The following is a 25529-nucleotide window of genomic DNA, read 5'->3' as shown; positions in this document are numbered from 1 at the left end:
AGGAACCCGTTCTTTTGTCATGTGACAGCTGAGTCGCGCAGGCTCTGTGGCAAGCAGCAAGTGTTTCAGTTTGTTCCTGATTCTTTCATACTGTATGGCACCTTACAGATCGTTCTTTCAGGGGCTTATACGGGGCTGTGTGGACTGATAAATAAGGAAATTAAAGATGTCTGATTTCTGGCGTTTATTTAGTTGTAAATGACAGCCGACATACATTATTTATTCAGGGAATCATAATTAATTAGTGGTCTTTGATTCTTGTAGATGTGTGGTGTTATTGTGTACTGTATATAATGTAAAGAGCGTTTGTAAATCAATACTTTCGAACTTTGTATCAACATGTTAATAATAATAATAATAATAATAATAATAATAATAATGTCACGTTTTGGATAAAATGAATGCACCAGGTAAATATTTTAGGGAAGTTATTGTTACTTTTTGCTGTAAAAGTCTCACTAATTTTCAAAGTAAGTCTTACTTTCACTTTACCAGCCGTCACGTAAAAGGCAGCTCAGGCTGCGCGGTTTAGTTCATCGTTCATCGTTCACAGCTCAGGCTCTGTGGCGACCAGCAAGTACTACAGTCCTTTTGGGATTCATTCATATTTATTGTTTTTCGTTCACTTGTCACGTGATAGCGGAGCCGATACCGATACCAAGCGACTGTGAATCCTGTTAAACAACAATTGGGAAGATGCAGGACTTAAGTCGTGTAGTGGGGTGTGTGGTGTGGTGCGTATTTGCTAGGTTTTCACATGGTTTGATTTGCTTGTAGCATTTTGTGATTATAATTCATCCGCTTAAACAAACCATGTTGTCTTCAGTATATAATATTTAAGAACCGTGACCATTATTACAACACCCACAGCGCTACCTGCTGTAAATGAGCGAAATGAACGAATGACTGAAAATGATTTGTTCACTTTACTGATTGAGACTTAAAGATCCGAGTCAGTTGACAGAACGGAACTTCCCATCTCTAATATTCAGTTGTGCTTCTATCAGCACAGAGACACATTGCATCCAGCTATTGACTCTGCCCGACACCAGCTCTGGACTCTCTGCTGTGGATGCTTGTTTCCTTTTTTTTTTTTGTTCTGTCCAGCAGTTCAACAAGCAGCATGTATTAGGCTAAATGCCGTATTGTGATGGAGGAGTATATAAGAAATATATATACTCCTCTTGATTAATGGTTTATTTAATGTTTTATTTAGTCCATCCTAAATATCTGTGATGTGTGTTGGGGTGTGTGTTGGGGTGTGTGTGCGGGAGGGGGGTGGGCAGTGGGGGTGCAACCAGCTGCTGTAACCAAGCAAGTTAGTTAAGCAAACAATCGATGCAAAATAAATAAGTAGGGATTTACCTTAGGCTGACACACTCATAACTAAACCCTAACCCTATCCCACTGAGAGTGGGGGACACCTCCAGGAGCACGATCGCTGGCTGATTGTGTGTCCCCCGGACAGTGTCTAATGTCTATTGTACAATTAAAACCTGGGTGGTGATCTCCCTGTTTGCACACTAGAAGCAGAGTTTAACACAACAACAAAAACCCATAAAACAAACCAACATAATGAAAGATAGTGGGAGCTGTTCCAGCAGGCAGCTATTCAAGCATTGCCATCTTGGAAAACATACATAGGCTAACATATGTAGCAAAAGCTAACTACGACTACTCCAGACAGTACAAAACACGACAAGCAAAAGCTTGCAACTTTACTGAAACTTCACAGCGCAAGCTAAAACAATACAAGGTCGAACATATTACTTACCCAGTGCTCATTTGACCGTTTTGTCCCAGCTGTTTTTTCTGGTTTCCTCTTGGCATCCTGAAGCTAATTTCCTCTGAATGTATGTAACCCAAGAGAAACTGGCAGTGGTAAATTCATTGCAGCACCGGGATATTCAGTTGTGCTTCTATCAGCGCAGACACGATGCATCTGGCTCTTAGCTTGTCTGTTGGAAACCAGGAAGTGCTAGTTGTACTTTTTGAGCCCACAGGAAACCATCTGCCAAGGTGTCTTGCCAGAGAAATAAATGATAACTTCTCTGCATAGAAATTATGGAGTGCCGCTTCATTTTTTAAATATTACCTGAGGTTGTTTTGGTAAACCCCTATTGAAAATTGGTAAATTTTTCCTTTAAATACTTCATTCTCTTCAGATTCATTCACCTATGCTTTAAATCAGGGGTGTTAAACCCTGGTCCCCGAGGGCAACTGTCCTGCTTGCTATCCGACTCTCCCTGCCCCATCTAATACTGATTACCTTGACCAGGTGTGTTCAGTCACTGCTGTCAGCTGTCATGGAAATTTCTATTAAAGAAGCCCATGAGAGGGTTGTCTTTTGAGAAATGTATTGTAATAACAGAGAAAAAGATAATGAGAAAAAGCAAATCAAAAACCAGCTAAGGAGATCAGAACATAAACCACAAAGGTGTAATGCAAAGATCCCAAAATCCTCAAGTTGCTTCTGTCTTTTGTCCCTTTCCCTCTGCAGGGTGGAATGTCTCTCTCGTCCAATCAACTCACATAATCTCACTTAGATATTATAATATGTGGTGTTTTTCTAGTACCATCTGTACTGCATGAGTCTCACTATGAGGAAAAGGAGCACAAATGTCAAGAGACAGAAAGACACAGCTCCACTGCCGCGTGGTTGGGGAGCCAGATAGGAGCCAGTTACAGGGAGTGAAAGGCATAAACACTCATAGAGCAGTCTAAGGGAAATGTCCAATTATTCAGCAATACATTACATTACAGCATTACAGCATTCACAGCATTAATTTAGGGTTATTAATAAAAAAAATAAAACTGACTAGTACTTGTGGTAAAAAGAGAGAACCAAAAACAATGTATTGTTCATGTTGTACTCTGTGCTTTGTCTTACTTTTATGTTTAAACTGTTTCAGATGTGTTGGGAGGTTACAATGGTACGATCTTTGCATATGGTCAGACGTCATCAGGAAAGACTCATACTATGGAGGTCAGATTCTTTTTCTAATGTAATTTGAGTAAGCTGAGTGTATTAGATTCTGTTGCCATGATAAACCTAAAATTCATTTAAATTAATCCACCTTTTTTGTATGTTTTAGGGAAACCTGCATGACCCTCACCTAAAGGGGATCATCCCTCGAATTGCCCAAGACATTTTTGACCACATTTACTCAATGGACGAAAACTTGGAGTTTCACATCAAGGTCTGAGTCTGTTTATAGAAAGTTATATCTGATCTGAGTTCTGTCAATGTGGTACAGACCAGTGATGCATCACTGTACCATCTGTTCTCCATATGCTGTTTACTTGATGTTATATTTTCTGCACAGTAAACACAGTATGCCATGATATTATGTCAAACTCTTTTCTTATTACCTTTCTTATATATTCATATGTAAGTGTTTATAGAAAATATATTTGTGTAAAAGTTGGACCCAAAATTTTGAAATGCCAATATATGATGTTGATGATGATATATGATGAATTTAACTGTGACTATTTCTGTGCAGGTCTCTTATTTTGAAATCTATCTGGATAAAATCAGAGACTTACTTGATGGTGAGGATGATGATTAAATATTTCTATGCAGTTTTTAAAACTGTCACGAGGTAAAACTGTACTTAAGCAACACTTTATCTTCAGACTCTGATAGGTTAGTCTGCTCGTGTTGATGCTGAAATGCTGTGTCTGTGGCTCCTTTTTGAACATTGTTAATTATTTTACCTTTTTTAGTTGTAAATGACAGCCGACATACATTATTTATTCAGGGAATCATAATTAATTAGTGGTCTTTGATTCTTGTAGATGTGTGGTGTTATTGTGTACTGTATATAATGTAAAGAGCGTTTGTAAATCAATACTTTCGAACTTTGTATCAACATGTTAATTTTAATAATAACCAAAACAACAACAATAATAATAATAATAATAATAATAATAATAATAATAATAATAATAATAATAATAATAATAATAATAATAATAATGTCACGTTTTGGATAAAATGAATGCACCAGGTAAATATTTTAGGGAAGTTATTGTTAATTATTTTACCTTATTTTCTGCTGTTTTTTATTTTTTATTTTTCCTGCATCTTCTTGTGCAACTGTATTTTCAAATTTTTTCAGTGTCAAAGACAAACTTAGCTGTCCACGAGGACAGGAACAGGGTTCCCTTTGTCAAGGTACTGACTCTTTGTTACACAAACAAAAGTAACGTTATGATGCAGTATGATTATCTGTGGTATTGATAGTGTACTGCGTGTCTTATGTCAGGGCTGTACAGAGCGTTTCGTCTCAAGTCCTGAGGAGGTGATGGACGTCATTGATGAGGGAAAAGCTAACAGACACGTTGCTGTCACCAGTAAGAAAAAAATTTTGTCCTGTCTAGCATTTTAGAAAGCAGCATGTTAATATTAATTCTAATAACATAATAACGTACATGCATGTGTGTGTGTGTGTGTGTGTGTGTGTGTGTGTGTGTGTGTGTGTGTGTGTGTGTGTGTGTGTGTGTGTGTGTGTGTGTGTGTGTGTGTGTGTTTGTGTGTGTGTGTGTGTGTCTGTGTGTGTGTATGTTATTACACATAATCACATAATACTTACATATTACTTATATATACACATATACTACAATATAGAAATCAGACATTTTAGACAGACATTATCTTCGCCCAGGCTGTGTCTGAGCTGAAGTCTACTGGACACACAAAAATGACTCGCAATTTAACAATAAATGTGCAATGCCACTTTCAAATCACCTTTGAATGACTCATAGTGAGCCACAGTTTTTTTATTGTTTCTTATTTGTTTTTAAAATTATGTCTAAAATCTTATATAATTGTGTTTTTCTGAGGGAACAAAGACCGAGTCAGACCACATACAATTCTTTGGTTGTCCTGTGCAAACTTGACCATTAAAGCTGATTCTGATTCTGATTATCAATAATGTTAACGATATGTGGCAGCAGATTTTACAGCTAAGATAGTGTACCTGTGTACTGATTTATCAGTATGTCCCAATGGGGACAAGGTTAATAAAGCTGGAAAATAACATTGTTTACCAAAAAGCTGAAACATTCATTGGTGTGTGAACAGTGCCACTTGTGAAAGCCAGGGTGATGAGAGAAGCCCGACCACTAGTGGTAAGAAGAAGCCTAATCAGTGTCCCCACACATACCTTTAGTTTTGGGAAGGCCAGACAGAGCTGCTGCAGTAAACTTACTACTACTAATACCCTTAGTCCTGCTATAACTGTAACACTGAAACCAGGAAGTGGTTACTACTGTCTATTAAAATAAACTGCATCTGCTGTCACTTCCATTTACTTCTACTTACTACGTAACTAGTATTACCACAAATTGAACTGTGACTATTAATCTTCATACTTGCTGTTTAATCTCTGACAGACATGAATGAGCACAGCTCTCGCTCCCACAGCATCTTTTTGATCAGCATCAAGCAGGAGAATGTGGAGACTGAACTGAAGTTGTCAGGGAAACTCTACCTGGTCGATCTGGCTGGCAGTGAGAAGGTCACAGTCAATTTTTAGTTGCTTAACCTGTTTATTGGTTCTTTACACACTGCTTAAATGCTCTGCAATGATTCACCTGATCACTTTCAGCCAAACATTTCTATTGAAATGTTCTACTGAACTTTCATTTTTCCTGATAATTGTAAAGTAAATGAAAGTTTTTAGATCATTTACAGAAAAGTCAGCACTGTTCAGGTTATGAAATAATGATGGTGATGTTGTTCAGGTGAGTAAGACTGGAGCAGAAGGTGCTGTGTTGGATGAGGCCAAGAACATAAACAAGTCTTTGTCTGCTCTGGGGAATGTGATTGCTGCTCTGAGTGAGGGGACGGTGAGTCTTGGTTTGATATCTTTATATATTCAGTCAAAATTAATTTGATGGAAATCCATTTTTGAAAAGCAAATACATTTTAATCCAATATAATATTTTTTTTGAAAATATTTTAAATTTTTTGTGCTTTTTTCTGTTGTATAGAAAACCCATGTTCCATATAGAGACAGTAAGATGACCCGGATCCTGCAGGACTCTCTGGGAGGAAACTGTCGAACCACCATTATCATTTGCTGCTCGCCATCCATTTACAACGAGGCAGAAACCAAATCCACTCTCATGTTTGGACAAAGGTCTATCTATCAAAATAAAAGTCCCAGCTACTTTGGTTAAGAGCTACACCTGATGATCCCACTGAATTTTTGCTAAACTGTGATGTTAACAAAGCCAAATATAAACACTGGCATCTTCAGCATTACTGTAAATATTGTAAATTAATGACACAACAAGAAACGTTAAACAACTTCTGTGTTTCTGGGAAGAATTATATTTTTTCATAATCTGAGCTGAATCAGGCAGGGAGTGTGTTTTCCTGTGTTAATTAAAGATATATCTGTGTTTCAGAGCTAAAACCATAAAGAATACAGTATCTGTGAACCTTGAGCTGACTGCTGAGGAGTGGAAGAAGAAGTATGAAAAGGAGAAAGAAAAGAACCTCAGTCTAAACGTAATAATCCAGAGGTTGGAGAATGAGCTGAAGCGCTGGAGAAAAGGTAAACAGAACAGATCAGAATTTTAGCTTTTATTTGATTCTTTATTCTACTTAAAATATTTCACTACATGTCTAATAAAATGCTAAAGTCTCAGATGACACAAATTTTAATTAAACAAAAGTTTCTATAATCATATTTGATCCTAAACCCAGATTTTTTAAAGAACAGCAAAAACAAACTGAAAAAGAGGAACCTCTTAGGAATGTGTCTTGTTGAATATAGAAGTGGTTTTCTGAATGCAGTCAGAGCTGACAAACATGAATTTGAAACCATGTGATTGTCTACCCTGCATATTTTTATAAACTTGTTTTTTTCTCAGGTGAGTCTGTACCTGCGGAGGAGCAGCTCAACAGCAGGAACAAAAAGAACAGCCGTGAGTTAACAGTAGTGATGGATAGCCTGGCTCTGCCCCACGTCCCTCTGTCTGATGAAGAGAAGACCCATTATGAGACGTTGATTACCAACTTGTACCAGCAGTTGGATGACAAGGTTAGTAACACCTCAACAAGCGCAGACCTGATGCTTGTGTTTATTCATAGGATGCGTCAAACCAGTGATTTGTGTTCAGGACGATGAAATCAACCAACACAGTCAGACTGTTGAGAAGCTGAAACAGCAGCAGATTGATCAGGACGAGGTGAGTCTCTACAGTCCACTACATCCCTCATATGTTACCCACCCTAACCCCAATTAAGTGTGATTCCACCCTTCCAGCTGTTGGTGTCTAACCATCATGACTATGAGCGTCTTCAAGAGGAACTATCCAGGCTGCAGCGGGACAATGACTCAGCAAAAGAGGAGGTGAAGGAAGTGCTGCAGGCACTGGAGGAGCTAGCAGTCAACTATGACCACAAAAGCCAAGAGGTGGAATCCAAGGGCCGCTGCAACGAGGAGCTGCATGAGGAGCTGGCAAAGAAAACTGTGAGTTGAATTGGAAGAAATTAATAACATCAGTTTCTTGGACTGAAGACTCAGAACTGAAGACTTAAGCACATAGTCATCAGTTCTACTTCTTCAAATGTGTTCCAGGTGAGACTGGAGGCAGTTCAGAGGGAGTTAACATCACTGCAGGAGGTCAGCTCTCATCATAGGAAGAGGTCTAAAGAGATCATAGGTCTGCTGCTCAAAGACCTCAGTGAGATCGGCAGCGTCCTTGGAACCACGGACCTCAAAGCTGTAGGACTTCCTCACCTCATGAAACAACTGTGTGGTTGAAATTAGAGCTCATTTTGAATGTGATTCATAAAAAAATATGTCACAGTTTGTGTACTTTAGTAGAACATCCCAGTTAGATTGTACTGTATTCAGTCAACCACATATAAAGGACAAAAGCACTGACCTGTCAGTTGACTCAGTTGTTTGTCTCTTCAGACGACAGAAACAAGTAACGTGATGGAGGAGGAGTTCACCACAGCTCGTCTCTACATCAGCAAGATGAAATCTGAGGTTAAATCGCGGGTGAGCCGGAGCAAACAGCTGGAGATCAACCTGACACAGAACAATTGCAGGATAGAGGCCAGTGAAAAAGAGCTCAACAGCTGCCAGCTGCTTGTGTCACAGGTGCAGACACCAGAGTCTTACAATGATTGATTAATTAATTACATTATTATTATTAAAAGTGCTAATGCAGGAAATGAGTATTGAAAGTTAATAATTTGCCTGATATGTGACAATCTTATTGTATTCACTGATGTTTAAATTGTTTATGTTTTATTCATATTGTGCAGCTCCAAGCAAAGTTGGCATCATTAAGTGGCGACCTGCAGAAAGTGGAGCAGAAGAAGCGTCAGTTGGAGGAAAGCCAAGATGCTCTAATGGAGGAAATTGCTAAACTGCGTGCCCAAGGTACAACAGTGTGACTGTGTTTCCTGTTCATCATTACCTCCATTGCCCATTTGTTTTTTCTACCACAGGCCTGTTCTGTCTCTGGCATCCGTACCTCAGTTTAGGGGGTTGCAGTTTGGCCTTCAAGCCTGTCAAAGGGTCTTATGTTTTGTTCAGTCCTGTCTTTTCCATTGGTGTTGTGTCACTTCCTGTTTCTTGATTGTGCCTGGTACCTAACTGATAAGATAAGGTAAAATAACATATATTTTTTTTACATAACATAACGTAACATAACATAACATAACATAACATAACATAACATAACATAACATAACATAACATAACATAACATAACATAACATAACATAACATAACATAACATAACATAACATAACATAACAAACATAAGCATAACAATACCTTTATCATTCTCACATATATCTATACCCCCCCCCCCTGCACACACACACACACACATGTATCTATAAACAGGGATGAACAGAGATACAGATACTTTGGTGGAGGGTGAATATTTCACATTATGAATATTGTAAAGATATGTGGGAAGATATTGCACAGGTTTACAGAAATATAACATTTCTTATTGTAGAGTCTGATTACAGCAGGGAGGAATGATGTTATAATAATATGAATAGAAAACAGTTGAATAGAATAGAAGTACAATGAACAAAAGGTACGATGAAAATTAAAAGTACTCTCCAGTCAGTGTTAAAGAAAGGAGAGTTCTGGATTATAAAAGGATGAAATCAAAAAAAATAAAATTAAATAAATAATATAATGAATAATAATGAATTATTTCTATTTTTTGGCTGCAGACCTTTTTTATTGCAGTGTTGTAAAAACTGTGCATCAGTCTGTTTGTCCTTGCATTATGTGACCTGTAACATCTGCCTGAAGGCAGTAGTTCAAACAAGGAGTAACCTTTTATAATGTCATTTTTGAACTGCATTATTTTTGAACTCCAGGATAGGCTCTCCTCTGTGTGAACTCCCAGAAAGCTGAGATCTGCCACTGTTTCCACACGGTCCGCATTGATAATAAATGGTGGTATTTCTTTTTTTTCTCCTGTAGTCTATTATAAGTTCTTTGGTCTTTGAAGTGCTAAGGAGAAGGTTACTGATCAAGGACCATGTTGACAGCTGCGCCACCTCTGTAGGCAGCCTCATCATTACCTGAAATTAGCCCCACCGCTGTAGTGTCGTCTGCAAACTTTACAATGGTGTTGCTTTGATGGACAGGTAAATCGTTGTGTGTAGAGCAAGTAAAGCAGGGAACTCGGCACACAGCCCTGGGGGCGGGACAGGGATGTCACTGAGGCTCAGGGCCGTGGATGTGTGATGGCCTTCTCTGACTGTTTGCCTCTGACCAGAGAGGAAGCTGCTGAACCAACTGGTCAACTTGCTGATCTTTGTCAACTTTTTAATCTTTGTCATCATTTTGACGTCAGCAGCTTTTCAGCGTTTGGCATCTTTTTGGCAACAGAACAGCTCTCCCACGTAATTATATCTGTTAGTAGTGTGGTAAGTGATCTCTGACTGCTCACTCGAGACATGGGAAAATGTTCAAAAACAAGAAATGGATGATGGCTTGCTCGCAGATGGTACGTTTATTGGGCCCAAAAAGTGCAGTGCAAAAACCAGGTGCAGTATTTACAGGTGACCAAAAAAACACAGGTGAAGCAAAATAAGGAAATGATGAGGATTAATCATTAAAGATGCAAATCAAAACCGAAAAACGCTCAAAATTAATGTCTCTTTTCTCTCTTGCTCCAACAATCTTTCTTGCCAACCAACTTGCTCTCTGTCCAACATACTCTCCCTCACAATAGAGTTTGGCCACTCTGTTTAGAGGCCTGGCCCGCCCCCTTGACCTGGGGGGAACGATTCTCCAGAAAGTTTTGGAAACTACTGGAAGACTTATATAAACAAAGCTCCAACATTCGCCTTAAAACAGGTATACATCAATAACACATCTTGCCACAATAATCACCAGGTACATTGAACACAAAATACAACACATATAACAGATGGGCCAAAATAATAGTAATAAACATTAATAATAGTCACGCCCGACCTGCGCATCGTGGTGGCCCGACGTAGCGATGATGCCATAAGTGCGCGTCACGCAGGTGACAGATTTTGCCGGCGCGATGCGGAAGCCGACTACACCTGGCACATAGTAAAAACACTCCAGACAAATCAATTAAATAAAACTAGTGATGGTTAGACGAAGCCTCATGAGGCACTGAACCACTTGAGCCAATTGGTTGAGCCATTTCTCGAAGCTTCACGAAACCACCTACTGGCCAAGTGTATAATCACAGGCAGCTGTATCTGAACCACATAATGTGTGTGTCACGGTGGCATTGCGGTCTAAAGTGCACAGCTTGAAATACGTACAGGTAAGATGAAGGAGTATAATACAAACGTCGTCAGGATACAGGCAATGGTCATACACAGTGTCAGCAGCTAGAAGATGACGGACCCACATGCACAGTCACCAGACCAGGATTTGGTGAGTAGAAAGGCTTTATTGTTGCTCAGCAAGGTCCACTTAATACAAAGGTCATACACCGTTGAACTCACGGCAACAGTACAGGCAGGGTGCAGGCAGGCTCAGGTCCAAAATCAGACAAGGTCAATAACAGACATGGCTACGGTACAGACTAGGATCAGGCGGATACTCAGGAATGGAGGACAGACGTGGAATCAGGATCTAAATATGACAAGGTAAGGTAACGCTGGAGAGAGGTGTAAACACGCAACAATCTGGCAGAGGAATGCGGTGAGTACTGGAGGTTAAGTACAGATGTAGATTACAAATTGATTGCAGCTGGAGACTAACGTGACCGGAAGTAAAGCAGAACTAAATGTAAACTAAACTAAAAGACAAAAAACGGAAATACAAGAAAATAAAACAGGAAGTGAGTCCAGGCTGTGACACACAGGAGCTGAGAGGCAGCAGCACAAAAGACGGTAGGCAAAAGGTGGTCATAAACACAGGCAAAAGGTCGGTATCAGGCAAGACTGTCAACGCAAGGGTATCACCAAAGACCAGAAAATATCAAAATTAAATATGGCATGAAAACCCCAAGCTGTGACAGTGCGATGCATTATATTGAACTGTGTCTGTTATGTCTGTTGGAAATTACTATGAATTACAAAAAATTAATGACCAAAAAATTTCTCTACATAAATCATCACATAAGTGCATAATTATTTTTAATGTATCGTGTGTTTCCCAAAATGGTAATATCCCAATATGGCAGGTTAAGCTGTTTTTATGAAAACGACATGGTCATGATTAGGCAGAGGACAGTGAGAAAGATAGAAAAAATTCCACTGCATTTTCTTCTGTGCTTTTCGGTGTTACCTTAGTAGTTCATTAGTAAATAAATAAATAAATAAATTTAGTTGGTCTGTTGCGCCTAGTGGGCTCTGTAATTGTGTGTGCAAACAACAGTTTGTAACACCTTTTGAGTCTAGTTTAGGACTGTCTGGCTATTGGTAAACCAGCAAGGGTGGGCCCATCCATTAGCAGCTGGTTTAATTCTGTAGCCAGGTGCTTATAGAGTGTTGTTTCTTTAGCTAGTACACATAAATCATGTCCTAAACTTTATCTTAAACTTTATCTTAACCCTATCTTAACCCCAAGCATAATGTTCTAAGCATAATACTTCCCATCCACTAACAAGTGTCATAATAAGAGATAAACAACATTGTTCACTTCATCTGTCAGTGGTCAGAATATTAGGTGTTTTCCAATTTTATAGTAGTTGAGTCTGGTTCCCTGATATTGTCCAGCCACCAAATGTCCAGCCACCAAATGATTTGGTGTTATGTGATGCCTCCTATATGCCTCTTTATGCTTCATATTTGTGTACAGGAAAGATGCAGGAGGTGTCTGTGATGGACAAGGAGAAAGAACACATGAGCAGACTAAAGGATGCTGTTGAGATGAAGGTAAGGTTCACATTTTAAAAATCAAAATCAAAAGCCACTTTGAACGGAATAAGCAATTTGAAATGATGCATGTACTTTTTGCAATTAGAGTGAATGACTTAGCCAGGCAGTAGTTTTGACACTATGTATTTTACCTATGTAAACCCGACCTGTTGCCACTCAGGTAGACAAGATACAAGATTCAAAAAACTTTCCTCTTCATTTTTAATAGTGAGAGGGGTGGCAGCACTCACAGATTTCCTAAAGTCTATCACTAGCTCCTTAGTTTTACTGATGTTCAGTTGGAGATGGTTCTGTCCACACTAGTCCACAAAGCTGTCCACCACTCCCTGACACTCTCTCACCACCCTGAATACATCCTACAATAGCAGAGTCATCAGAGACCTTCTGGAGATGACAGGACTCTGAGTTGTACCTGAAGTCAGAGGTGTGCAGCCATGTTTTTTCCTGGTTTGCCCATAGCCTGTTTTATTTATTTGCTCCTTCACCACTCCCAACTGCACATCATTGTTCTCAGTCAACACAATCGCCTCAGACACCTTTTGCTGGATTATCTGCTGTCTGTGGTTTCAGAGAACATTGGAGGAACAAATGGAGAATCACAGAGAAGTTCATCAAAAACAGCTAAGTCAACTTAGGGACGAGATCGAACAGCAACACAAAGATGTGCAGCAGCTCAGAGAGTATGAAGTCTAACTTTACCTATGATTTATTTTGGACATTTCCTCTTCATCTTTCATTAGTTTTTGTTAAATAAAAGTTTTATGTTGTTATTAATGCAATCCAAAGTTGAGTTTTGTGGTGGCTGTTTTTGATTTGATTTAATGTTGTTCGAGCATGTTAAAGCTCCAGCTTGATGTTTTAGTGTCAACCGAGCTCTGCAGCTGGAAAACAGGAAGCTTCAGGTGGACTTTGCAAAGCTAAAAACCGAGGAACATAGCAAAGGCCAAAATCTACAAAAACTTCTGTAAGTTTGTTTGTGTTCTCTTTGTAGAATTGCCGAAAACATGGACTACTGATGCAGACACTAAACGTTGGTATTTGTTTTCTAGCCTTTGTTCACACTCATTGGTTGTTTCATCCAGGTTCTTGAATGAAAAGAGAGAACAGGCCAAAGAGGATCTGAAGGGTCTGGAGGAGACTGTGGTATGTGCATGTATGCAGCCATGCCTGCGAACGTTTTTACTCAAAGTTATACTGTTCTGCTGTAACAAGCAATATGATCACAGTCCCAGAGCTGATTAAATCTTTTGGAAAGTGAAAAAATTTTGTCACTCAATAGAACATTTTGGGATATTTTCTGTCATCACATTTTTGTCCAACTCTGACAGATTTTAAATAAACCAATGTATGTTTATTTCAACAGGCAAAAGAGCTACAGACACTGAACCATCTTCGAAATGTCTTCATCCAGGACCTTGGTGCTCGTGTCAAAAATGTAAGAAACTATGAGTCTGGTCTGGTTTGGTTAGGATTTGAATCTAATGTTATTCATCTAATCTCACAGATATACTGAGAAAGTTACGATCACGTGAACAGGAACTAGGGTTGTATTCACCAGGAGTGGGAGAACAGGGCTGCTTAGGCCCACAAACAAAACTAGAGGAAGGACCCAAATGCATGACACATGTACAGTTTAAATTATAAAGATTTAATCAAATAACAAAATACGAACATAATAAAGACAAAGGCAACAAGGAAAAATTATTAACTCAGAATGCTAATGTGGTGGGTGAGATCTGTCTGCTCACTTGAGACGTTTTAAAATGTTCAAATAACAACAAAGGGATGATAGCTTGCTCGCAGATGGGTGCAGCCATAACAAGGATTGATGAGGATGGACTAGGCCCTTTAAGGTGGAACTCCAAACCCAAACTGCTCAAAAACTAATGTCTCTTTTGACCTCACTCCAACAATTCTCCTGCCAACCATTCTCATTCTCCAACCTAATCTCCCACACATTGAAGTTTGTCCACACTTTTTAAAGGCCAGGCTAGGCCACGCCCCCTTCTACAGGGAGAAACAATTTTCCCGAAAAGTTCTAGAAACTTCTAGCAGAACTATATAAATAAATCCCCAACATTCCCCTTAGATATATATTTAAACCATACAATAACACATATTCCCACAATAATCCCCAGGTAATACGGTGAACAAAAATATAATGCAAATAACAAATGGACCCAAATAATTATAAACAATAATGGTGCTCCTCCCAAGACTCGCTGTGGATGACAACATTGTCTAGATAGGCAGTGGCCTACTCCTCACGTCCTTGTAGCACTCTGTCCATCAGCCTCTGAAACGTGGCTGGAGCCCTGTGCAGCCCAAATAGGAGGACTGTGGACTGATAAAGGCCCGCCAGAGTTCTGAAGGCTGTGTACGGCCTTGATGGTGGATCCAAGGGAACCTGCCAATAACCCTTACAAGGTGGTGATAGATTTTCTTTTCCCACCCTTTCCAATAAGTCATTTACCCGCAAAATCGTGTATGCGTCAAACTGGGTTTGTGCGTTGAGCTTCTGGAAGTCGATGCAGACACGAATGGACCCATTCTTTTTTGGGACAATCACCACTGGACTGCACTACTCGCCTGCCAACAGCTCAATCACCCCCAACTTCTTCATCATTTCTATCCCCTTCAAATGCTCTGGTACTCGGTACGGCTTCTGCCTAGAAGGTGTGTTGTCGTTGAGGTGAGCTCCAGGCGCTCCCTCATTTCCAGCACTTACTGTAAGATGCCTTTCTCCTCTCAAACATAGATTTCAAAGCCACATCCCCTCTCTGTAGCTCCGAAATGTTTCCTGTCACCTTGCCCTCAAGGTGACCTACAGCAGCCTCAGAGATTGGTGTGCCCAGGTATTTTTCCAGTCTTTTAGTGCGTGATTTTGTCAGGCCTTTGGTTCCGCCCTGCAACAGACTGTCATTCAAATCTGGCATGGCTCGTGACCGTGTGAAGGCAAGGCAAGACAAATTCACACTGGCGTCATTTCCCGAGTTTCCCTAAGTGGTTTGTAGTTGCAAAACACAGGTAAGTCTCGGCCTAAAATCACATCTGTTGGCAAACTGTCTACAACGGCAACATTCAGGAAGTATGTTTGGCCTTGTAATTCTAACAGTACTTCAGCTTTGGGTTACTGCTTCACATCCCCATGAACACACTGATCGCAAATGTATGTACGTAGTCAACGTTTGACGCAAAACATGATTTCACCATTGACATTGCACAGCCAGTGTCCAATAAAGCTTGTAGGCAACGTCCATTAACAGTCACTTGACAAGTAGAGGAACTTTCTTGTTTCGCACACAGTTCCATATCTCTTTCCCTTGGGATATAACAGTGCCCTGACAACTGAGTGAGTGCGACCAGTGGTTGAGAGCAAAGATTTCCAGGAAATGGGTTCAGGAAATGTTGCATCAAAGAGACCATTCCCTCCTCAGGGAACTGAGGAGGGAATGGTCTCTGCGACTCTGCAGTCTTGTCTTACTTCCAGTCCTCATCATCCTCAGTCGCAGCTGCCACCTTCCCCTGCGACCGCAGCCCAGTTCTGGATTCATCCCTTTTTTAATATTAACATTATTATCAGTAATGTATGACACATCAAGAATTTATCTATGAAAAAAATGCAAATAAGACTAAATTACGGCTTATTTGTGCCTCTCCGGTCGATTACACCCCTCCTCCTTTTTATTGCATGGTTCTGTCCGTCCATCTGGATCCTATAGATGCTGCTGAGTGAGATAGTCAGACTGTCAATGGTTAAAGCAGCAACATCCTCGCGGTCAACAAAGCATAAATCTGGCCATCAGAAAGGAAAAGAAAGGTTTAACAAAGCAGAAAGAAAGAAGAATGGCCCACAATAACTTTCAGGGAGAGTGGAAGCAAGCAGTTTAACAGCAATGTCAGGACTGAAAACAAATTATCATTAATACACTTTAATAGCAGGAGTCTATATGCAAACTTTCAGAGAATAAACATTATCTTGGTAGTCTTACACACTTTTTTAACATAATTGCTATTTCTAAAGCTTGAATTAATTCTGATTCTGAAATGATTCTGAATAATAATGTAAGGGCAATGGATTTTGAACTTGTTGGTATGATTTGGAATGTATAAACAGAGAAACAAAATGGGAGGTGGTGTGGCCTATGTTGTGGAAACAACCCAGAATGCAACACTAACTGATAATATATTTACTAATGATATCGATAACAAAATATCTAGTGGACTACTTATAAATGATATTAGGGATCATCTACCAGTGATTTTTGGATAATGACTGCCAATATAGAAAAGAGAAGTCAAAGACAAATATTTTCTATGAACATGCTGTAGGGAGGCTAAACGATTACCTCATGGTTCAGGATTGGGAATAAGTTTATAGAGAGGGACACTTAGACAAAGCATATGAGCAATTTTAAACATATTTGAGATATTATATGATAAAAAACTGCCCAACAAGCACTAGAGCAGGAGGGACTACAGAATGCATGTAAGAGAAGAAGAAAGAAAACAGATTAACTGAGATAATGGTGAGATGTAGGAAACAATATTACTCAAATTTATTAGAGGATAAAAAGAATAACATGAGACGCACTTGGAGGCACAATAAATTAAATAAATGAATTAGAAACACTTACTTTAAGGACAAATACCCTCAATATTTTGTGTATAATCTAACATTGGTTAATAAAATGAAGGATATAGCAGACAAGTTTAATAGGTTCTTGAATATTGGTCCTGGTTTAGCAAAAACCATTGGTACAGACAAAACATACTGTATGATTCCATAAATAATAATACAAAGACAAGCACAACTTCACAAATTACAGACTGGTTTCTTTGTTATCACAGTTTTCAAAAATCCTAGAAAAACTTTGCTACTTTAATAAGAGATTAAATTCATTTATTGACAGATATAAAATTCTCTTTGATTGCCTATATGGTTTTAGGTCAAACAGATCAACATCATTGGTCAATACTGACCTGATGGAGGACAACTTCTATGTATGAGAAGAAATACACAATGGGAATATTTAGTGACCTAAAAAAGGCATTTGACACAATCAATCACAAATTATTAATGGGTAAATTAGAAAGATATGGTATCAAAGGCGGCAATTTTTTTTTTTATTTTTTTTTTGTTCTGTCCAGCAGTTAAGCAAGCAGCATATATTACGCTGAATGCCATATTGTGATGGACAGCTTTGCTTTAACAAGAAGAGTATATATAGAATATATATACTGTTCCTGATTTATGGTTTATTTAATGGTTTATTTAGCTAATCCAAAATGTGTGTGATGTTGCTGTGTTGGTGGACAGGTTAGGTTTCTGCTTTAGGGTGTGTATGCGGGAGGGTGGGGGGGAGGGGGGATAAGGGGTGCAACCAGCTGCTGAAACCAAGCAAATCTGTTAAGTAAACAATCGGAGCAAAAAAAAAATAAAAATAAAAAATAAATAAATAAATAAGAAGCATGGATGTACCTTAGGCTAACACATTCATAACTAAACAATTTTTGTACTGTGGTTTACCTTGGAGATTAATACTAATACCAATAATAGTGCTAAGGTATGTGCACATACTAATACAAACATATACATACAATATACATACATATGTGCATTATTATACATATCCCATACTACTTAATAAAAGTCATGACATACAACACCACAAATTCCATATTCACACATTATTCATATTGGTAGTGATAAGTATCAATAATACTGTCAGCGAACGGCAATGAACGGACCCACATGCACAGCGATGAGACGATAGACAAGGCGATGCGGTCAAACTAATATTTAATCCAAACCTCAGGTCACAACGGTAACATACAAACACTAGAGCGAGGAAACACAAACGACGATCTGGCGGGGAACCGAGGACAAAGGTGGTGGTTAAATACAAAGTGAACTAATAGCCGATGAAGTGCAGGTGTGGATAATGCGGACCGGTACTAACAGGGAACAGCTGTGAGAAGAACAAAAAACCGGAAGTAAAGCTCAAACCAAAAACAGAGACCGGGAGATTACCAAAATAAAACCGGAAACAACTAGACACAAAACCCAGATCGTGACAAATACTTACAGTTGGATTTGGAAAGTGTCCCACTATAAGGTTAGTAAGGCTGTAGCTTAACATTATTCACCCAAAGGGTGAGGCAGACGTTGGTGCATGAACAATGCCACTTGTGGAAGCCAGGGTGATGTGAGGGGCTCCGCCACTACGCCCATCCAGCAAGCAGAGGAAGGAATCCTAGCAGCCAGGGAGCCCACACACCTTCAGTTCCAGGAGGGCAGGTGTTGCGACCCAAGCCGCCCACACAGAGCCCCCCAGGCAGAGCTGCAGCAGCCACAGAGACAGCACCCGAGGCCAGAGTGGGCCACCGGGGGTCAACGCTGTCCGCCCCATGAGAACCAGGGGCAAACACTCCCCCCGGCGGGAGGGTCGGCCTGAAAGAGTAGAGCCCGAGGACCCACGGTCCGTAGGGAGCCCGCCAGAAGATGCCCCCGCGCCCAGAGTGGGGCCCGCCCCCAGTCCACCACCCCCACACGGGCGGAGCGGGGCCTACCCCATCGGCCCGACCTCATCCCCTGGCGCTACAGCGGCCTGCAGCACAAGGCCAGCAATTGGTGGGGTCAGCAGAAAAGAGACCACCCAGGCAGACGATCATCGTACCCCGGGCGAAAAACCGGACCCCCCACACTTAAACCGCACCACACGCATACCAACTCATACAAACACAGACGCATACACCCATCCACATGTGCAACACACATCATCACATCAACACACACACACACCATAGACTCTCTCACAACAAACTAGTCAATCATACGTGAACCAATGCACTCTCAGATACATTCTCCCACCCACACCATTCGCTTGATCACATTCGTGGGGAGGGTAGGTCTCCGGCCTGCCGTCCATGTGGCCCCAGGCAGGGACCGCAGCTCCTCCCGAGCCCCGACCAACCCCCCCAACCCTGGGGAGGCAGAGGGCAGCAGAAATAGGTACCCCAGAACCCTGCAACCCAGCTTGGACGTGAGTGTGTGGAACTAAAGTGCACTGAAGGTGGGTGACACCTCCAGGAGCACAACCGCTGGCTGACGGTGTGTCCCCCGGACAGTGCCCCCCCTCGCCCTAAATGTCTTTTTGCAGTTAAAACTGGGTGGTGATCTCTCCATCAGGGCCAGTGGCCGAGGCCACAACTGGCCTGAGCCCCAGGCCCCAGTGAAAGAGCCCACCCCCGGCCCTAAATGTATGTGTATGTAGCTAAGTATGAGGAACTTTGGGAGATACCCAATTCTCCGGGGGGTCCAGCAGACAGAGCCATCAATGGGAAGTCTACTGGCCCCCCCGGAAGGAGCCCCCAGATTCCTGGACAAGTGTGTATGACTAATGCAATTAAAACTGCAGAGCATCCCACTTGGAAGGGACGGAACCACTTCCCAGTAGCCCTGGTCCCTCCATCAGCAGGACGCCCCTTGCAGACCTAAGTGGATGAATGCGGAGAAATGTAGTTGGGAAGCAGAGCACCAGGGTCCGCAGAGCCAGGTTCCCGACTGGCTCTGCTACCTATCCCACCACCCCCCACAACCCCCAGCCAGGAAGGGACAGCCGAGACCCAGGGACCGCAGTACTACTGCCCAGGCGCCACACGCAGCACAGCCAGAGCCATCCTCACCCTTCAGAGGCGGCAATTTGTTGGGTGAATATCAGTCGAGTGACGCATGAGTTGCATGTGAAGTGCCACAGGGGTCCGTTTTGGAACCAACATCATTTATATTATACATTAACGACATGTGCAATTATTAAATTTTTGAATGGTGTGATAGTAATATACTATCCTTGAATTTGGATAAAACTAAATTCATGGTATTTGGGAATCATAGACTAGATAACAAACTTCAATTCTAATATAGAAATTAAATTTCTATGTGTCATATTGGATCAATAGTAACAGAGCTTAACACAAGAGCAGCTGACCTAAGAATGAAGATCATGGCTAAGACAGACACCTAGAAACCCCAAAGGCCATTACCAAAATAAAGTGAAGCACCTTCTGAAAGTCTGCTAGATGTCAATACAGCACTACAAACAATATCAACTATGGCCATCACTGAGACCAAATAGCTTATATACAGCACAGCAACTGTGATCCCTGAGGTACTTGGCTAGAAGATCGATAAGACTGTCAAGGCTAGAGACTAAAGAATACTGGAAAGGCATATGGGAGAAGGAGGCATCACATAACAGCAAAGCCAAGTGGCTGGTGGACCTGAGAGCAGACCACAGCAACCTTCCTAAACAAGACCCAGAAATCATCACAATGGCAGATATCTAAGAGAAAGTCTCAGATATGAAGAACTGGACAGCACCAGGTCCTGATATAATCAATGCCTACTATGTGAAGAAACTAACCTCACTCCATGAGCGCCTGGCGGCACAAGTGAACAAGCTACTAATCGATGGAACTCACCCTGAATGGAAAACATAGTTAGGGGCAAACTTTAAACTGATCGCCCAAGTCAGCATCAAGTGCGGCACTTACCAAGGAGATGCTCTGTCCCTAATGCTGTTCTGCACAGGCCTGCACCCCCTGAACCAGATCATTACCAAGATTGATTATGGGTACTGACTACAGAATAACGCAACCATCAACCACCTCCCCTACATGGATGACATCAAGCTGTATGCCAAGAGTGAACAACATATCGACTCGCTGTTACATACCACCAGGATATACAGCCCCGCCACAAACGGCCCTGTTTGCGTAACGAAAGCAGCTGGACTCCAGCTGATCAGCTGCCCTGTGGTAGCCCTAGGTAATTCTAGGTAGAAACGCCCAATGGCTGGTCTGTGGTAATGCTAGTGTTAAAACACGTACAAAATCCATCATTCTATTCTGGTTTATTTCTTCATGATTCAATCAAAGGCGGAGACCGCGGGCAGTAGAAGAATGGCCAGTTTCCCAGTGCCGCAGGGATGTCCAGCGGTTTCTGGGGTTCGCTAACTTCTACCGCAAGTTCATACGACGGTTCAGCAGCATCACGGCTCCACTGCACGCCCTAACTTCTGTCAAGGCTCCCTTTTAGTAGACAACAAATGCAGATGCAGCCTTCCGGCAACTGAAGGAGAGCTTTACCTCAGCACCCGTTCTGAAGATGCCGGACCCGGAAGGACAGTTCGTCGTGGAGGTGGACGCCTCCAACATGGGAGTAGGAGCAGTCCTTTCTCAGAGGGACCCAGCCGGAGGTAGGCTCCATCCTTGTGCCTTTATGTCCAGGAGATTGTTGCCAGTGGAGAGGAATTACGGTATCGGGGACCGGGAACTGCTGGCCTTCTCGAGGAGTGGAGACATTGGTTGGAGGGAGCGGAGCAGCCATTTATGGTGTATACGGACCACAAGAACCTGGAGTACCTGAGAACCGCCAGACGATTGAATTCGCGCCAGGCCAGGTGGGCTCTGTTTTTCAGCCGTTTTAACTTTCACTTATCCTATCGACCAGGGTCCAAAAATACCAAGCCCGACGCGCTGTCTCGACTCCACGAGGCACCGGAGGAATCCACGGCACCTGAGACCATTTTGCCGGCGGAGTGTCTGGTGGGGGCGGTTTCCTGGCCAGTGGAGCAACACGTCAGGGAGGCCGTACGAGACCTTCCGGTTCCAACAGCATGCCCCCCAAATCGCCTGTTCGCTCCGGGGAGAGGTCATTCAGTGGGCTAATGCCTCTTCGGTTAGCGGTCATCCAGGGGCTCCACGGACAACATTCAGGGTTGGAGAAAGATTCTGGTGGCCGTCCATGAAATGACACGTGCTGGAGTACGTCGCCGCCTGTCCAACCTGCGCCATGGGTAAGGCCTCTCACCAGCGCCCAGCGGGGTTGTTACACCCTCTTCCAGGTTATGATGGAGCAGGTTTTCCTTCTCCATGGGTTCCGCAGTGACATTGTGTCCGATCGGGGCCCCCAATTCGTCTCCCGATTTTGGAGGGAGTTCTGCTCGCTGGTGGGAGCAGAGGTCAGCCTCTCGTCTGGGTACCATCCGGAGTCCAATGGACAGATGGAGCGAGCCAACCAGCAGCTGGAAGTGGGATTGCGCCTCCTGGCGTCCAAGAACCCAGGCTCCTGGGTACAGAAACTGGTTTGGGTAGAATTCTCGCACAATACCCTGCCATGCGCCTCAACCGGTCTAACCCTGTTTCAGTGTGCGTATGGTTTTCAGCCTCCCCTATTCCCCCCTACCTTGGAGGAGGAGGTCCACGTCCCTTCAGCCCATGCCTTGGTTCACACGTAAGTTGGCACCAAAATTCATTGGCCCGTACACGATAGCCAAGGTAATTAATCCTGTGTCGGTGAGGCTGTCATTGCCCAGGACCCTGAAAATCCATCCGACGTTCCACCTCAGTCGCCTCAAGCCGTTCCGCTCCTGCCCCATGGTGCCTCACCATCTGCCCACCCCTGGGTGGGGGGGTTTCCGTGGGTGCCGTGGAAAAGGCCCGGGGGGGGGGGGGTACTGTCAGGTTTCTGTGTTCACATCCTGTTTTACTGTCTTAGTTCCGGTTTCCTGTTGCACTCCGTTAACTCTAGCTTTACATCCGGTCATCATTACACGCACCTGTTTCACATTTACATCACTCACCAGGATACTTCACCACCACCTGTTACCACAGCAATCTGCCAGATCGTTGAATCCATGACTTCACTTTCCACCATTCTCTCGTTCAGCTTACCCCGTTGCCGACTTAGTTCCGTGTTCCTGACTACCGTTTCTCGCCTGATCCTGACCGGACTGTAAACCCTTTGTCTCTGTTGCTGAACTCTGCCTGTTACTGGAACTGTCTTAGCCTGCCGATTCAAACTTGGAAATCTGAGCCTCCTGGTTTTGACCCCCACCTGCTACTGGAACGATCACGCCTGTCCCTCCTGTACCTCAATCCCGTGTCTATCTGTGCATGACCTGGACTGTCTGTAATTACGAGAACTGTATTAAACCCCTTGAACGTTACCATCTGGTTGTCGCCTCATCGCTGTGCATGTGGGTCCGATCTCTGCCTAAGCCTGACAGAAGTGATCATTATACAAAGAGACCAAGGTGGGAGAGGCTGCAGGCCTGCTTGTATGGGAAATATAATGTCTGAAAAAGAAAACACAGTGACCATATTCTTATGTCTGATTTACATGTACTGAATCTACATTCATCTGGGATTTTTTTTGTTTTCTTTGACCAGAGCTCAGAAAATGAGAATGACGAGGCCGGTGGCAGCCTTGCTCAGAAACAGCGAATCATTTTCTTAGAAAATAACCTGGAGCAGCTCAGCAAAGTCCACAAGCAGGTTTGTGATTACCACCCCACCAATAAATGTTTCATTCTGCTCAACTGTCAATTTGTGTTTAGTGTTTGTTTAAACATCATATCATTCATCTAAGTGAGTCAAACCTAAGGTTCGGTTTGAGAGCCACAAAAAATAACTTAAGTGAGTTTCACACTTCACTCTACAGCTTGTCCGGGACAATGCTGACCTTCGCTGTGAGCTGCCCAAGCTGGAAAAGCGTCTGCGGGCCACAGCAGAACGAGTGAAAGCTCTGGAAAGTGTCTTGAGAGATGCCAAGGAATCTGCTGTGAGAGATCGTAAGCGCTACCAACAAGAAGTGGACCGCATCAAAGAAGTTGTCCGCACCAAAAATGTATTCAGGAGGGGGAACTCTGCCCAGATTGGTAAGGATGCATCTGTTATAGACTTTAGTGAGAAGGGGGTTTGTTCCAAGAGGGTGAAGGGGTAAAATGGCATACCAGGTTTTAATCTATCATCATCAAACAAGTACACAGTTTTCTTTAAATTCTACACTAAATAATGACATATGAAAACACTGTACAGTTCAATAAATACCCTGTGAGACCGGTTAGGAAGAGTCCAAAGTGCTTAATACTTTGTTGACACAGCAAAAGGGGGTGGCAGTTCATTCCTCCAGACGTTGGTGGTATTGTTGTCCTTGTTCTGTTTGTTGTCTGTTCACTTTGGTCTTTTTCGTTGGTCCCTGTCTGTGTCTGGTGTGATCACGTTGAACACCTCCACTTGTGTGGTGTGTATTCAAGGTTCCCTTCCTCATGTCTTGCTGTTGGTCTATTGCTACTGCTTGGTTGGTCATGTGTGTTGCAAACCTGCAGTCAGGCGTGCTCGCTCAGACTAAAAGCTCACCACAAGCAGTGTGGCAACGGCTGTTGAAACTGACCAATGGTGTCCTAACGCCTCCAATATTACTAGACGGCTTTTAAGGCAAACACTACAAAATCCCTTTAACAGTGAACTGTTAAACTTCCCCTAGACTCCCTATTAGTACGGGTCAGACCAACAAATTAGTGAACCAAAGTGCAAAGCACCTGAGACAGACAGGCGTAAATTAATATAATTTAATTGATCCGTTATTGGACGGTTTAACAATAATGGTTTAAACTAATAAAGGATATTAACTAAAGACACTTAAATCCTACAATTGAACACAGTACGCAGACCAACCTGAACAGTACATGAGACAAGGTTAACCCACACACGAACACAATGGCATGGCGAACAATATGAACCAACAAATAAGAAGGGCAAACTTAAATACCCGCAAAACAGGTATAACTAGTCAAAATCAACAGAAGATCAGGAAGTCGACAAAGACACTAGACAAGACTGAACAACCGTTTCTCCAGTAGCCCGGACGATTGAGTTGCAACAGTGTGTCCTTGTGATGTTGGTGTTACTTGGTTTTTACTGTCTGTAAGTAATTGCGTGTTGTAAGTACTTGTCGTTTAAGTTCATTGCATGCTTTAGTAGGGTTTTGGTTTTGGTCTTGAAATTACTTCATATTCCTGCATTAGCATTGTTTTTGGTTGATGTGTTCTTAACCTTTTCTCCTGCCACTCTCATTTAGATTAGGTAAGATTAGATCAGACTTTATTAATCCCACGATGGGTAATTTCCCCACTGTGAGACTATTAATGGTTTTTCTTATCTTCTTATTTTATCTTCTCCCTCTGTGTAGCTTAGTCAGTTAAGTGGCCAGTAAACACTGTTAAATTAAGTGTGTCAGGCCTTTTCCTTTAAGTGTGGTTTTGTTCACTGCCTCTAAGTTGAGCCTGGTCCTGAGTCCAACTTA

The 25529-nt window shown here is 42.2% G+C and overlaps 1 protein-coding gene across 11 annotated transcripts in view; it reads left to right on the top strand.

The window, feature by feature from the left end:
- Nucleotides 1-25529, top strand: part of LOC114847415 (kinesin heavy chain-like) — a 56918-nt gene that overhangs the window by 26915 nt on the left and 4474 nt on the right. For 8 of the 11 annotated variants that reach the window (XM_029137130.3, XM_029137126.3, XM_029137131.3 and 5 more), the window contains 22 exons: nucleotides 2913-2986; nucleotides 3096-3200; nucleotides 3507-3555; nucleotides 4125-4180; nucleotides 4272-4359; nucleotides 5401-5525; nucleotides 5752-5856; nucleotides 6001-6149; nucleotides 6421-6569; nucleotides 6889-7058; nucleotides 7138-7206; nucleotides 7284-7490; nucleotides 7599-7745; nucleotides 7941-8129; nucleotides 8297-8414; nucleotides 12300-12376; nucleotides 12950-13059; nucleotides 13242-13343; nucleotides 13462-13522; nucleotides 13743-13814; nucleotides 23615-23719; nucleotides 23886-24102. In XM_029137130.3, the coding sequence (XP_028992963.1) occupies nucleotides 2913-2986; nucleotides 3096-3200; nucleotides 3507-3555; nucleotides 4125-4180; nucleotides 4272-4359; nucleotides 5401-5525; nucleotides 5752-5856; nucleotides 6001-6149; nucleotides 6421-6569; nucleotides 6889-7058; nucleotides 7138-7206; nucleotides 7284-7490; nucleotides 7599-7745; nucleotides 7941-8129; nucleotides 8297-8414; nucleotides 12300-12376; nucleotides 12950-13059; nucleotides 13242-13343; nucleotides 13462-13522; nucleotides 13743-13814; nucleotides 23615-23719; nucleotides 23886-24102 (2544 nt within the window). The other 3 variants (XR_008693384.1, XR_008693383.1, XM_055504972.1) reach the window with 3 other exon arrangements.

This window comes from Betta splendens, chromosome 21 (genome assembly GCF_900634795.4).
Source record: "Betta splendens chromosome 21, fBetSpl5.4, whole genome shotgun sequence".
Classification (NCBI taxonomy): domain Eukaryota; kingdom Metazoa; phylum Chordata; class Actinopteri; order Anabantiformes; family Osphronemidae; genus Betta; species Betta splendens.
This window is presented reverse-complemented; position numbering and strand designations above follow the sequence as displayed.